At 47.1% G+C, this 15,799-nt stretch overlaps 1 protein-coding gene across 11 annotated transcripts in view; it reads left to right on the plus strand.

Moving 5' to 3' along the window:
- NAV2 (neuron navigator 2) overlaps positions 1-15,799 on the plus strand; it is a 717,995-nt gene that overhangs the window by 632,887 nt on the left and 69,309 nt on the right. For all 11 annotated transcript variants that reach the window (XR_012497554.1, XM_074336128.1, XM_074336129.1 and 8 more), the window contains one exon: positions 11,391-11,529. Coding sequence is in view for 10 of the 11 variants with exons in the window: in XM_074336128.1 (XP_074192229.1) it covers positions 11,391-11,529 (139 nt within the window). In the remaining variant the exon portion in view is untranslated. The remainder of the gene's footprint in view (positions 1-11,390; positions 11,530-15,799) is intronic.

Raw genomic sequence — 15,799 nt, forward strand, 5'->3', positions numbered from 1 at the left:
TCGTTGATCCCTTTGAGGCTCCTGGGCCCATGGATGGATCTGTGGCTGGGTTTGTGCTTGTACCTAGTTCAGAGGGGATGGGAGCGTAAGTGGAAGTTAAATCTGGGGGTGGGGGGGCAAAGGGGGTGTCCATGGCCTTGGAGCTGGCCTTGGGCAGCTGGGACTGTGCTCTGGCATTCTGGAGCTGCCTCCTGGGAATCTGGATTTCTTGAGTCCTGGAGGGAGAAGTTGCACACCCGGCATGTTAATGCGAACCCACATTTGGCACTAGCTGCTCACATGAGTGCTGAGGGTAGCTAATTAGCTAGGGCTGAGCCGCTCTTGGGTTGTGACATTGACTTTGAGTGCTTGTTTCTTGACCTGAGTTCCCTTCCCTTCCCCATTGCCCCAGAAGGGGTAGCTTAAGGGCAGGCCCCTGACAAACTGCAAGTTGAAGCCAGCTTGGGTTTGGGGGACAGCCACCTCTCTCAGCAGCCCTGAGGCAGTTGTGCTTCTGTTTTGTACATTCTGGTTACCAGACTCCCTAAGATGTATTGGGAAGTAAGTGGGGCGCAGGGGAGGTACAGAGGGGGTAGTGGGAATGTTGGGACTCCACTTCCTCCACCCTCTACTCAGACCTTGGGCAACCAGCCAATGCTCTGTCTGGGATTCTTCTCCACCCCCCTCCCCTTTTAACTAACTGGAGATGTTTTAAGAATAATGATTGCATTAAAAAGTGTCCTGGGCTTTTGGGGTTACAAGTGGGAGTTCTGAGTTCTTTTATGACCGTGATCTACTATATAGAAGCTTCTTTTCTTCTGCTCATAGGTTGATTTAATGTGCTTAAGAAGAGCTTGAGTTTCAGAATCCAGCAGGTCTAGCGTCAAATCCAGCTCTCTTTATTAGCTCTGGCACCTTGGGCAAGTCACCTAGACCCTGTAGGCCTCAGTTTCCACATCTGTGAAAAGGGAACTTTAATAGTTTGTGCCTTACGAGGTAATAGAGTGCAGTGTGTGGGATAATGTAGGTCAAGTGTTCAGCAAGGTGCCTGGAGCCACTATTAAAAGTTTTCACCTTGTGTAAGTGTTCCGTTATTTTCATTAGCTATATAAAATATGCTGAATTCTGTTAACGTTTAGGGTGCTTGTATCTTCTAGTAAATGGATACCAGGATGGGTTAATTGAGATCTTTGGCAAAAGCAGTGGACCAAATGTCAGGAGCCCTCTCTGGAGGAGCCCGGGAGGAGGAGGGCTTTGTGTAACTGAGGTCAGCAGACTTACTGGTGCCTATTGTAACAATGAGGGGCTAAGGCATCCGGACCAGAGCTCTGGGGTTTCCAACCTGACCAAGCCCCTGGAGCCAAAGGGAGGAATTTCACGCTTACTCAGGGGACCACCTACTTGTTGAAGGAATGAGTTACCAAAATGGGACAAAGGTGCTGCAGGGTGAAACTCAACCCCGGGGCATTCTGAGTGCTGCTAAATCCCCTTGGAGCCCTCTTTATGGGGCTCTCGGTCCCTCTCTCCACCCCAAATGATTGGCCTTGCACCTGGCACCGTCTGTAGAAGCTGCTTCTCCCCTGGGACACTGTCCATTTATGGCAGCAAGAAGCAAGTTCTTGCACTCGAACTTTATCATCTGTTTCACAGCGTAGGAAGGACTGCGTCTCCTTCCTGCGGTCCCTGCAGGTTCCCTGGATCCTGAGCTGCAGCTGATAGGAGCTGGTTATCTCCTGGGGATCTGATTTGGTCCCAACAAAAGGCTTGTGAGCACTGGGTGTTATTAGCACCGTATCACACAGGAAGAGACCTGGGTCTTCTGGAGGGGAAGCTGTTGTCTCAAAGTAAATGACAGAGCCAGAGTTCAAACACACATGTAGTTTACTTTTTTCTCCAGAGCTTGTGGTGTCTCCATCCAGAGCCTCTGAGGCTTAGCGGTACCCTAGCCCACTGCTAGATGACACTACATTTACAGAGATTAGTGTCTGACTCTGCTCGTGCTTTAATTTGGGCTCAGCTTCTGGGTCACTTGGTACCAGAACTACAAACTGTGTAGGCTGATCCCAGAGGTGAAACCTAGAGAGCAGTGACTTTCTTGTGATTTTATTCAAGTAACTATCTGTTTTGTTTTTTTGTGTTTTTTTTGGTATGGAAAACTTTAAAATCTTTCTAATACACATGATGGGTGTTCATTAAAATGTGTCAAATGGATAAATAAATGAGGTGATTGAACTCTCTTGGACCTGTGTTTGAATCGCAGCTTCAACGTTTCCTAGTTGTATGGCCTCTGGGCCTTTCTTTCCAAGCCTCAGTTTTCGCATCTCTAGGATGGGTACAGACAGTATTAGTCTCTCTCATGGTACCTGGGAGAAAATATAAAGTTACAAGGCCTGGCACATAAATAAGCATTGTTATTATATTTTTATCGTAGAGTTATGAGGGTTAAGTGAAATAATGGAAGTAATCGAATTAGCACAGGGTCTGGCACAACTTTAAACTTCACTTAAAGTTGGCTATTATAGTATCAGTCTCAGATAGACAGTGAAAGGTAGGATTCTGCAGGAGTCCTGTTGTATTCTTTGAAGGTAGGTTTTCTTAATAAGCCCCAGCAGTGGTGAGAGATGATGCTCTTGAAAAAACCTCCTGGGGAGGAAATAGTTAACATACCTGTCTGGTGGGAACTGTAGGTAGCCAAACCCTTTCTCTTCCCTAGGGGTTACTGCTAAGCCTACGGTTGGGCTTGCTCACTCATCCACACCAAAGGATCTCATTCCGCTTGGGCCCTGGGGTTTCACAGGAACAATTGCCTTGAACAATAGCCAGAAAACAAGTTCCACCAGTCTGGGCTTTTGCAACTGAATACAGCCGTCTGTCGGGGGGCACTGGGCCGTGTAAATGGGCTCTGCTGGGACTCTGGAGCAGAACCGGAAAAGTGAGCAGGTAAGGCCTGGGCACAGCCCTGGGTGCCTCTTGGCGTGAGTTTAGTCACCAGGAAAGAGGCAGAAAGGGTGGCAGCGGCTGGCTCAGACTGTTTGTGAGGAATGTCGGGCCTTCTGGAAGCAGACGCGTCCTTGGGGCTGGGGGTTAGGATCCATTGCTTTGTGAAGACAGCTTTTCGGAACCACAGTTGCAGTACTTTGTATCTGCTAACTTGCTGTGGCTTATTAGTGAGCAGAGAACAAATATGTATCTGTCATCTGATTTTTTCCTTTTGTATACAACATCAGTTAGCATGTCTTTCCCTTGAATAAACAACATTATCTCACAAGGAGTCCATCTGAAAAGTGTCCGACTCTGGACTCTCAGGACCCTTCAATAACTCCTCAGAGTCGGGAGTCTACTGCTGAAAGCCAGGAATCCTCACGCCTGGGCATGTAAATCCTAGTGGAAAAATCTGTTGAATCATCCCCTCTAACCTTGGGATTCTGTTTTGCCTTTTTGCTCCATGGGAGAGGAAGTTATACGATCACATTAATTCCATTACAGATTCCTGCTGCATCTACCTACTCCCAGAAAAGCTTGATATTAAAAATTTGTCCAAATTAAAGTTGGTTTTTGGGGGGGCTTGGTAAAAGTAGGTTTCTTTCCTCAGTTCTATGGAATACTCACTCCCGACAACAGTGAGGAAAACAGGGAGTCATAATTTATGACTCTTTCACCTGTGTTTTTCATAGCAGATAGCATGGGTTTGGGCTGTTAAAATTGTGCTCTAAGCCCTCTGAGTGGCATTTGAATTCCTCATACAGTGATGTCAGCATTTCTTGTAAGACTCTGAAACTGGATCTTCTGGTTTTATGGGGCTTTCCATATTTGAATGGATTTTCTGGTCACTTTTGAAGAGCCTTTTCTCTTCACATCTGTATTTCTCCACGAGGTAGCAGACCAACTCTCAAGGCCTTGAGATCCTTGGTTCTGGTGAAAATGCTCTCTTGGCTGTGTCTTCTTGATGTACCGTGTCTCCCTGAAAATAAGACCGGGTTTTATATTAAGGTTTGCTCCAAAAGATGCATTAGGGCTTATGTTCAGGGGATGTCATCCTGAAAAATCATGCTAGGGCTTATTTTCCGGTTAGGTCTTATTTTCGGGGAAACATGGTACTTGGTTGCTGTTGGCAGAGGGAGGCTCTTTTGCGATTAGGCTGGTTAGCAGACAGATTTTGAAGCTCATTTATACGTACTGTCTTTCTGATGAACTGGGAAGCTGCGTGGAGTCATTAGACCCTGGTTTGAATCCCATCCTTCTGATGAGCCCTGGGCCCGAAGGCTCTATTTTTTCTGGAAGAAAATGAGAGTGGAATAATACATGTAATGTGCCTAGTACATTACCTGGCACTTGGTAAACACCACCAATGGTGGCTATAAATATTAGGCAAGGTTGCAGCCTATGCCTTTGTGGATAAATAGTGTAGTCTAAGGCAGACTGTATTGTGAATTGGGTTTTAAAGCCTCTGTACAGGGGTTTGCAAACTCAAATTTCAGGGCCAGTCAAATAGCATCAGTAAGTGAAATGGCTCAGATGGGAAAGCACATCTCTCTCTAAAGAGGGCAGTTTCTTTTAGGGTGAGCTAATTGTCTCCTTTGTTTACGATATTGGCACCTATTCCAAATACCTAAAGGACTCTGTGTGGGCCTAGAAAAGAATATTCTGAGGGGTAAAATCATCCATGAAGAAGCCAGTAAGCACAGTTACCTGTTCGGCAGCGTTTCCTGAAGGGGAGGCCATGCTGTGAGACCAGTGATGTGTTGGGGGTTAGCTGCAGTGTGCCCATGTGCCTCTGTGCCAACTTGTCTCTAAGCTTACACTCACAGGATGTCAGTTAGAAAGCAGCCGTTGGGATGGCTTTTTCTAGCTCCCTCCTTACACAGCAGGCTAGGGCCTCGAGAGGAAGTAATGTGTATGAACGCTTCACAGGAAGTAGTTTTGGGGAGAGGGGAAGCCGTGGTCTGACTCTCCTGGCTCTTCTGGCTTCTTGTCCTTGCCACTTTCATACCTTGAAGGAGAGAGACGCACAGCAAACAGCGTTGGTGGCCCTGGGCTTTAGCTACCAGACGATTAACTTGTGCTGGGAATTGGCTGGGGGCCTGAGATACTGAAAACTGAAATTGATGTCTGGGACCACTGCAGTTTCCACTCGGAGCCCTTTGCTCGTCTCCCTATTGTACGTTTTCATTTGTGTTTGAGCTGTGTGTTCTGGTCTGTCGCGTCCACTGGCTTTGCCGTCCAGGTCGGGGACAGCTCTGAATCATCGCTGTATTCCTACTGCCTTGCCTGCCACGTAGAGGGCGTTGGCTGACTGGATGACAGGAACAAATGAATTCAAGGCCCCTGGCTCAGGGTCCAAAAATATTTTTAGGAGTCTTGAGAGAAAAAAAAAAAAAAGCAAATGTTTGATGGAATTCCTTCTACCTACCATTGGCTAAAAGTAGGTGAATGTCATTTTCAAATCTAATCACTTATAACTCCAGCTGAGCTATTATCTGACAGGACCAATGGATGACATTTTATTGAGTAGAGAAAAAGGTACGTGGCTGTGATCTGGCTGGGAAATGATGCTTTTGTGCTGATGTGATTAAGAAGAATGAACGGAAGCGTCTTCTTGTCATTTCTCTAGCTATCTCAGCCAACAAATTTACATGGCGTGTCTATGATATGGCGTCTTGAAATTTTTTAAAAAAGGGGAAAGCAGCCAAGCTCTGTGTCCCATATCCCTTTTAGTTTCCTATTACAGACCCTAGGGCTAGAGGAGGCCCTGGGGTTCTTCTGTTTGTTTCCCACGGCTGTTGAACACAACGCTGTTCCACTAAGATTTTGCGAGTAGCTTTGGAAGTCTCAGTGTAGAGCGAAGGGATACCAGAGTGGGAAAAACTGGTGAAGAGTGGAGATGCTCTTTAGGGTTCGTTTATTTTTCTGGTCATTCATGTAAAAAATCATTTATTCCTTTAGAAAATGAAATATCCTTTCATCTTTCTAAATGTCTCAGTAATGCTTTTGCACCCAAAAAGAGCTCCTTGGAGTTAATTAGGTTTTACTATTTAATTTACTGAAGTTTTAATTTTTTTTTTTTTTTTATTGGGGAATATTAGGGAACAGTGTGTTTCTCCAGGGCCCATCAGCTCCAAGTTCTTAGACTTCAATGTAGCTGTAGAGGGTGCAGCTCAGCTCCAAGTCCAGTCGCCATTTTCAATCTTAGTTGCAGGGGCTGCAGCCCACCATCCCATGTGGGAATCGAACCAGCAACCCTGCTGCTGAGAGCTCGTGCTCTAACCAACTGAGCCATCCGGCCGCCTAACAAGTTGAATTTAATTAAACAATTAGTAATGTGTATAAGCTTAGATAATTGCTTTCTTGAATAATTCAGACTGTATTCATAAATTTAACATACCTGATTTCCTCAGGCTCTTCAAATATCTGACAGGGTAGACTTACCAGCCTAACAAGCAAAATCTTTCTAAGCACTTGAACAACTCCTGCAAATCTATTAAAGTTACAAATGTTGTAAATTATCTTAAACACTCCCATTCTTTTTACAGTATGAATCCAATTCTCAAATCTTTCATCTTAAAAATCTCAAGTCAGAAATAAGTACTCATTTAAAATCGAAATCACAGACTGTTTTTCAAATTCTCTAATATGCCATCTATTCTTTTAAATACTATAAATATACGGAGATTATCCTAGTTATCAGAAAGCTTTCATCCTAAACTTAGGTATTAATATTATGACTTACTTTATCATCTCCATCTTTTTAAACCTTTTTCTGGCTATAAAGTAACTTACTCCCAACTAAGGGTAATAGGTTTATCATCTCAGGTGGGTCCAGGACCATCGTATAGTTTTTCTCAATCAGGTTCAAGACCATGATATGCAGGAATGGTCACCTCAGATTCCAGAATGATTGTTCCAGAGCCGTAGCTGAATGCTCTGTCATTCTTTTTGCTATGTCATTGGGATCCCTTTCGCCTCTGAGCTGGAATTTCATTTCGCCACGCAGTAAACACAGATCCTCTGGGTTTCTTTCAAGTTTCAATCGTATTCAGTTTTTGTGACCTCTTTCAACATTTTTCACCTGACTTGGGTCAGTGGACTTTTGTCCTCCTCCCAGGTTGTACCTCATTTCCTTTGCCACTTGATTGGATTCAACTAATGTCCTTGCTGCCTGAATGAATTCAGCATGCTTTCCATGTTTTTCCTGCCTGACTCTTAGCCACATATCTGAAGTAATTTTACAAATTGCAATTCCGCACTGGTTAGCACAAATATGCCAAGTGACAAAAACCTAAGCAAACCAGGTTTGAACAAAAGAAAGGAATGCACGAGATCTCACAGTTTGGTCTCCTGGAGGTGCTCGGTCTGTGGGTACAGCTGGATGCAGGAGCTCAGTGATGGCAGGCCTCTTGACTCTGCTTCCCTGTGTGCCAGTTGCTTTCTCAGGCAGCTGAGGGTAAAGTGACTGCTGGCAGCTCTGGGCTTCAGTTGTATGTCTTACAGAGTCGTGCGTTCAGTCTTCTCAGCATCTCCTGTGTGGTCATATAAGTTTAGGAAATGCTATTTTAGGCGAGGTTAAAGTGACCATTCCAGGACTTCACAATCGTTAAGATGGACATGTACAATATCAATCTCTAAGAGCACACTCCACATTCCCTTGTCAGGTCAGCAGTATTGTTATCACAGAGCATCTCGTGGAACTAGTTTTCCTTAAAATACATCATTCCCAAGATGACTCACAGACCTAATCATGGTGGCTCATGACCATTTATACCCTGAATTTGGGGGAAAGGACAAGTTGGAAGTCAGTGATTTTTAAATCTGGAATACTTGCCAATGTCCCAGAAGATCCAGAAGTGAAGGAGACATGGATGGTTTTCTGAGTGCCGGGGAAACTTTGGTTTCTGGCACACAGGCAGCTCGTGCTCAGCATGGGTTTTCTTCAGTGTCACTGCCCCTTCATCCTCATCGCTAGTGTCTCCCACTCCCACTCTTCCCTGGGGGTAGATCACTGCTTCTCCCATTCTAGACCAGCTCAGTTACAAGGATTTCCTGTCAACTCGAGATAAGTCTCACGGTGCTCTGGGCACCGTGTGAGGGAGAGTCGTGTGCAATAAGTGTTCCGTGCTCCACTGGAATAATATCTTGGTGTTGAAAGGCCACAGGGGAAGAGCAGATACAATTTCAAAGCACAAAATCCGGGGCCAGGATCCATGGGCATCTGTTACTGACTTTGCTCCTTCCTCCCTCCAGCCACACTCTTCTCCCATCAGCCTTCTTTCTTCTTCATCGGATTATAGGAAATTTTAGCTACATGAAATTCCTAACTCCACAGAGCAGATGCAATTAAAGACTCAAGGGATTTTCTTTTCATCGTGAGAACAGATTTGAGTCTTTTTCCATTCATTATGGCATGCTTTCCTCAGCAGAACCTTACATAGTTGCCATCTTAAGTGATAACGTCCACGTGTCACCCGTAAGGAAGCTGAGGCACAGAAGTTTTAACTTGTCAAAGAATAAAGTGGCGAGGGAGCTGAGCTCCGAATCCGCTGCTGGGGGTGAGTTCGCATCAGAACTTGCCCCATCTCTCCTGCACATGAGTTCAGTCAAGAGGTGTTTAATAAGCACTGACTGTGTACCTGGATGGAGGAGAGGCGGCCCACAAAATGAGGGGGACCCGGCTGCAGCGCCACCTGCAGGTGGTGGGAGGAGGAAAGGTGGGCTTTGCCTGGGATCAGGCAGCATTTCAGTCCCAGCTCTGCCACGCTTTTGCAGAACGACCTTGCACGATGACCGTGTCCTCATGAGGGAGCAAGGCCATCGATGAGTGTATACGAGAGGGGGTGAGAATATGTGCAAGTGTTGAATAACTGGCACCTGGCAAGTTTCCAGTGAATAGCCACTGTTGTGACAGGCAGCGTGACACAGGCTAGAAGGAGCACATGTTCTGAAATGAGACAAGTCTGCACGTTGGCCTAATTGCAACATTGACTGAAAAGCACTGGTCACGATACTTGTTCATTCTGCCTCGATTTCTTCGTCTGTGAAATGAGGACGATGATAGATACTGTGCAGGTGTGAACTGTGCAGGTGTGAACTGTATAATGTATTTAAAGTACCTGGCACGATGCCCTGCATATGGGATGCACTTCATTGCTATCACCAGGCAGGTAGGGCCCTGCATAGATTTGGAAGGTCGGGAAGGCCTTTCTATAGGGAATGACTAGGAAATTGTAAGGGCGTATCGAAAAGAATAGAAATGTGTGTGTTGATGTGGAATTTCAGAGTAGGAGATGGTTAGGGTGGGCAGGAGGATTTGTAAAGGCCGCAGACCAGGATCTGAAACCAGATGGGAGATCCGGGCAGAGCAGTGGAATCATCTGAGTGACGTTTGCTGGGACTCGAGAGCCTGGGACCCTCTGGACCTTCTGGACCCTGTGATTTTATCCACAGAACCCCCTTTCTGAGCCCTCAGGCTTCCTGGCTCTGTGCTCCAGACTTGGGATACACCATCACACAGTTTCCCTGCATTTCTGTGGGACCCTCCGGGTGGGCTTTTGGAAGCCAAATAGCAATGCTGTGCTAAAGGGTTTTCCGTAAGCCTTTGTCATCCTGCTCATGTTTACAAGCTGGTGGAACAAACTAGAACTTCTTCTGAGTTATGGAGGGTGGGGGTGGGAGGCTCAGCCACCGGCGTTTCTGAAACATCAGGCTACTGCTTTGCAGGCAAGACTCACGTGGAAGGCGAAGGGTGGGGTGATGTGCTTAGCTCAGTGTGTTGTTGTCAGACAGCCCCAGCTACGAACAGAGACTGGCCCTGCCACTCCTGCTGTGTGACATTGAACCTACGTGGTGGTGCCTGGCCTCCCAAGCCTTGGCTTCGTCCTTGGGCGTGGGCCGGGGCAGGTTCCCATGTGGACTGAAAATTGGCATAATGGAATGCCGCCTGTGTCACAGCAAAGAGGGTGGCTGTAGAGTCAAAATGATGGGTTCAGTTTCTGCTCCACCTTTCCTAGCAGTCTGGCCTTCCTTTGCCTCAGTTTCTCCACCTACACAATAGTACGCATCCATTTCCACTAGATGAAGTAGAACATAACAGGGTGGCAGTGTTAGAAGCTTACTTTATAGCCCCATGAATTTAAATCAAAACTTATTTATTGAGCACCTGCTTTGTACCTGCCACCCTGCAACCAAACAAAAGAAAATGCAACAGGCTTGGTGGGTAGCGGGGTTGGAGGGGTGGGCACTGTACATAGAGGGACCAGGGAAGGCCTTTCTGAGGTCAGGCAGCGTTTCTGAGGGGCTGACACTTCAGATGAAAATGAGGCAGGGACAAGTGTCCAGGAAGAGGGACCACAAATGGAAAGCCCCAAACACAAGAATCATGTTGGCTTAGAAGGAACGGAAGCTTGTGTAACCAGAGCCAGTGAGTATACACAGACAGGCAAGAGACAGGACTGAAGGGGGAGGCCCAGTCACAGGGTGAGGATTTGGGTTTTTAGTACCCAAGAAGCCACTAGAGGATATTATCAGTGGAGCAGCAGGATCTGATTTATGTTTCAGATACGGCTGCCATGGGGAGCATGGATTGTTAGGGAGTGGAAGTACAACCTGGAGCCCACCTGGCCTATTGGCCGTAACCTAGGCAGAGCTGATAGCAGCTTGAACTGGCGGGTGGTGGGAAAGCTGGAGAGCTGTGCACATTGGGATGCGTTTTGCAAGTAGAGATGGTTGGACTAGATGGTGGATTAAATAAACGTCTTGGTGGTGTTGGGAGGTGTGAGATGGTAAGGAGGAGCAAGAAGCATTGCCTGGAGACTTGACTTGAGCAGTAGGTGGCGGGTGGGTCTCAGTGGGTTGGAGAGTTGGGAAATGAAGCATTCTATTTTAGATGTATCCTGGGATGTTAGAGTGAGAGGTACCAATAGACTTGACAGGTTTCTGCTGCCTTTTGTGGCTTTCCTTCCCTTGGCATTTCATTCCAGGAGTGGCGTCCAGAGGATTCATACAGCCATGAAAATTCTTCTCACTCTGACCCCAGGGAGAGTCGTGCTGTTGCTCTTTATCTCACTACCTTCAAGTCTAGTCTCCAAACCCCCTGTTCCCACTCTGCCGCTAGGCCTGGGAAGTAGCCATGGACTTTGATCCATTTCCCAAGGTGAAGTTGAGGATGGGTGGGTCTTTAGCCACCTCTGCTCAGGGAAGCCACTTCACCCGGCTGCCAGTCCAAACCAGCAAGGACGGATGGCCCCCCGTGAAGATGAGTCACCTCAGAGGCACAAGAGCTTTGCCTGGGGCTATGTGACCCCGGCAGCCTCTGGGACGGTGTGTGTCTGTGTCTGTGTCTGTGCGTCAGCCTGAGCTGGCAGCCTGAGCTGGCGCAGCTTGGGGTTCTGGGGCTCAGGAAGTGTGTGTCTGTCTTGCAGCTGGGATGACAGCAGCTCCGTCAGTAGCGGGATCAGCGACACCATAGACAACCTCAGCACTGATGACATCAACACCAGCTCCTCCATCAGCTCCTATGCCAACACGCCTGCCTCCTCGCGCAAAAACCTGGATGTCCAGGTAAGGAACAGCGTCTGCCCAGGCTCCCCCAAAGGCCCTGCCAGCGGAGCACCTCGGGCTTGTGGGCCGCAGGGCTGTTCGGCAGGAGCAGAATCCCCAGGTCCATGCGGTGAGGCCCAACCTCCTGCCCGCTGCCTGTGATCTTGTCCCCCAGCTGCGGCTTCTCCTGCAGGGAGCAGGGTGCTGGACATGGGAGTGGGGAGGTCCCACATGTCAGGTGGTGGCCGTGGTAAAACCACGTTTCCTGCCCAGACCTCAGTTTCATCATGTTTTTTTACAAACATAGAATGTTGGACTCAATTGGCCGTCCTTAGCCTGGAGTGTGTGTCCCCTCTTAGCCCCTGTGACCCACTGCCCTCCACAGACATGTTTCCGATCCCTCGAGCATGATGGGCTGGGAACAAAGATGGAGAGCCCTGGATGGGAAGACCAGTACAGCCTGACCAGGGGTTGAGAACTGTCAATCTGTGTCGCACCCTCCTGACGATGGGTTTTATATGGCCCATAGTATTCCTTTGGCCATATAAAACTGGACTCCATGTCAAATTTTCTGAAGTGTGTTATTTTACATGAAAATGACCTGGTTTCTATAGAAAAAGCCTCCTTAAACCTACAGTCTCCACATGGTAACAGTCAACACTTGTCCAAGTATCCGCCCTCTATGGCCAGGGCATCCAGGCCCCGAGGCACTTGACTTTCCTACCCCTACTTTAAACGCTCAGATTTTATGTTTTGAATATAGTGTTACTTTATATTTGCTTTCAAAGCAGTTTTGTGAGGGCCCACTCACTTGTCCTCACAGCATTCCTTAGTGGTCAAAGGGGTTGGTTCTGGTCAGCCCATTGTACTAGTTAAAAAACCAGGTGCCGTCCTCACAACTGCTTCCAAGCTGGGTCTGACCAGCACAGGACTGGTCAGTCGTGGCACTGGCATATGTGGGCTGTTATCTTTTTCCTGATGGGTCCCTCCCGCCTGTGGGGGCGATGGCCTCAGGTGAACCCTGATCTCAACAGTCTCCCAGAGGTACCTTGGGAGGGCAGAATGGACACTGCCCGCTTCTTTCTCTCCCTGCCCTCCACGTTTATAACTTTCTCAGCTGATTCTCACTCTGTACCCATGGAAGCTGTTTTAGACATCTCTTTGCTTTCAACGGTATCTTTTCTTTGAGGACAGGGCTAAAAAAAGGCTGTATCAGAGTATGGGAGTGAGTCTGTCCCACAGAAATGTAAGCATTAACTGCCGGATGCAATATATTAGATGTTGCCTCTGGGATTACCTGTGACTTCTTGAGTTTGCATTTTAGCCAGCATTTCTAATTATTGCTGGGGAGTGAGGATGGGTTGTGGTGGTTGTTAAGAAAAGAAAAAAAAACTACCCAAATGAAAGGGGCACAGAGGTTTTTGGGGTACTGATAACGTTTTGTATCTTTATCTGAGTGGTAGTTACGTAAGTATGTTAAATTTATAAAATTTATTTAAGCTATGTACTAATGATTGTGTACTTCAGTATATGAATGTTAAACCTGACTAAGAAAGTTAAAAAAAGAAAAACAAAAAACACCCCTAAGGCACGCTGCCCCAGAGGGGTCACTGTTTAATCAGTAATTAGACACAAGTTAGAAACCCCCAGGCAGCCTGTGTTCCCTACCCCCTACCATTCGCCAAATTTCGTAACGTCTACCAGGTTGCCTTTCCTCGTGGACACTGCTTTTTAGATTCATTCTAATTTCATAGCATCAATAACGGCCACGCTTCCAGATATCCTTAGACACTAATGTGGGGGAACCAAGGCATTGATCACCAGGTCTTTTTATTCAAGGGACAGGCAGGTTATTGGAGTTACTTCAGAGGTGGGAGAGGATGGAGGCAGAGAGGGAGTGCAGGAGAGAGAGAGGAGGAGAGAGATCAAGAGATCAGTAAGTCAGTATGTTTCTTCTGTTTACTTGCCAGGTAGGAGCAGACTTGCTCCTAAGGTGCACGCTGAGCCAACAAAACACTGCGTGGGAAGAATCTCCTTGTCTTTGTTGTCTCCCCACAAAGCTGGAGTTGCAATCTATTTTCCGCATTGATATAGAGTTAACACCTGGGATTTACAAATGATTTCCTCTCTGATACACTTGAATTTGGTTAATGCCAGCATGCCCCCCTCCCCCCTTTGACCAGCTCTTTGCTTTCATCTAGCAAATATCACATCAGAAAAGGTTTTAGAATACATGTATTTTGATTAAGATCAGAGCGGTATTTTCCAGGGACACAAAAGGTTTAATATTCATTGGGTTGTTTTTGCTCTAAAGCAACCTGAGTTTAAAATATTTGATTAAGAACTAAGAGAGTAGGTCTTGGAATAAAATAAGTGCAGATTTGCACCAATAGGTACTGAGATCCCTGTTGAGATGTTTTCTTTAAATGGATTTTTAGTGGCATCCCTTTGTTCCTGTCCAGGGAGCATCTCCAAATATTTGGATCCATGTAAATCACAGCCTCCTCCCTGTGCCACTCGGAGGAATGCTAAGGGCCATTACTCCTCTCTGAGCAGCCTCAGGCAATGGAAAGATGGATGTGCTGCCATCCTTCCCCGGGGCTCATTCAGGTTTCCTCACATGCTGCTTTCTCCTGAACCAGGGCGGTACACAGTGCCCCAGGGAAGGCATGGAGAGGCAGGAAAAGGGGCTCAGCAGGTCACCGAAAACAGGTTAAGGACAGGTTACCTGCTTACGTTTCCATATTTGAAAAGCCTCTGAGAAACGGCTAAAAAGCAGTACATCTAAGGAACAAGGGCGTTATGGTCTGGAAAGCCTAAGGAACAGCCTCATTTCGCTAGTTGAAGGAGGAGACGCATCACAGAGGAACAGTCCTTGAGAGATGGGAGGCCCTGCGTCTGTGAGCGACTGTTTTCCTCAAGGACGCTGAGGGGCACTGAGGCTGCCCTCCAGGGGGCACACATGCCCAGATATCCAGCATTGGGCGTCTGCGCTCAGTGCTGAGAAGAGAAATCCTCCTGCTTGAGATGGGACAGTCTCTTGACTGGCTTTCTCCAGGGGAGCTGGTGAGTCCCATTGGGCAGCCAGACCAGGTTGCCGTGTCCAGTAGAAGGTGTGGACTTTGTAGTCAGGGTTGAGCTTCTCACTCTGTGAAATCCTTGGGTAAGTGTATCAGCCTCTGCAGGTCTCTGCCTCCTCGTCCAGAAAATTAGAGTAATTAGACCCAGCTTGAAGGGTGAGTGTGACAGTGGCGTGGAAATACTTTATCTGAACATGTTCTTTCACTGCCTGAAAATGGGTAGTTTGCTCAGAAGTTACCTTCTTTCTTAATTTCCTCTGGAATACTGCTCCCTCTGCTTCCCTCCTCCGTTCATGTCAGGAACTAGAAATTGACTGTGTTCTGAATACAGTTTGTAGTTTCAGAGCAGTTCCTCTTATATTTTTCAGCATTTTATTTTTAGAAAGTATTGGTGGCAAAGGACTTTAACAAACACATGTCTCTCTCCCACACACTCACCTATCCATTTGTGTCCTTGGTCATTTAATATTTCCTCTCAGTTCTGTGGAAGGTTCCAGTTCCAGATGCCAAGATGCTAAAAAGGCACATGGTAAGACTCCTCATTTTCACAGCCTGTGACTTTTTACATAAAATATACGGGGTCCGGGGTGGCAGAGGGAGAGATAATTCCATGTGAGTTTATTTTTTGTTTCTCAAGGAAATAAAATCCCGAATTCTGTGGCAAGGATTCCTGTCCTGTGTGGCCCTGCGTGAGCCTGGAGCTCCCCGGATGTTCTCTGAGTGTTGGGCTGGATGTAGGACAGGGTTTGGTTGGGGGCCGGGATGGGGGCCCTTTCTGCCCACCTGCTTGGTTGCTGCTGCTTGTGACTTTAGACAAGTTACTTTACCTCTTCCCTCCTGGATTTTCCTGGTCTGTAAACTATGGGTAATGCAAACTCAGCGGATTAAGGGAGCTAAGAATGTCTGTGTGGGGACGCAGTGCCCGGCAAGAAAGGGGCAGGTGGCGATGCTCAGGCTGGTAATGACTTCTGCTGTGACGGGCTCAGACCTCAGCCAGTTCAGCATCTCGGTCGGCAGGGGAGATGAGTGTGACGAGGACAGTGTCCTTCTAGAGGCTGTGGCCCAACAGCAGGAAAGACAAGTACCCTCTTCGTGTTAATGCAAGACACAAATGGGATAAATGCTCAAGTGTTGATTTTCAGAGGTGGGAAAGTTGGTGACAAAAGGGCCACTGTTTATTGAGTACCTCCACATTTAGCTCATTGAGACTA

The sequence above is a fragment of the Rhinolophus sinicus genome, linkage group LG06 (genome assembly GCF_036562045.2).
Source record: "Rhinolophus sinicus isolate RSC01 linkage group LG06, ASM3656204v1, whole genome shotgun sequence".
NCBI lineage: Eukaryota > Metazoa > Chordata > Mammalia > Chiroptera > Rhinolophidae > Rhinolophus > Rhinolophus sinicus.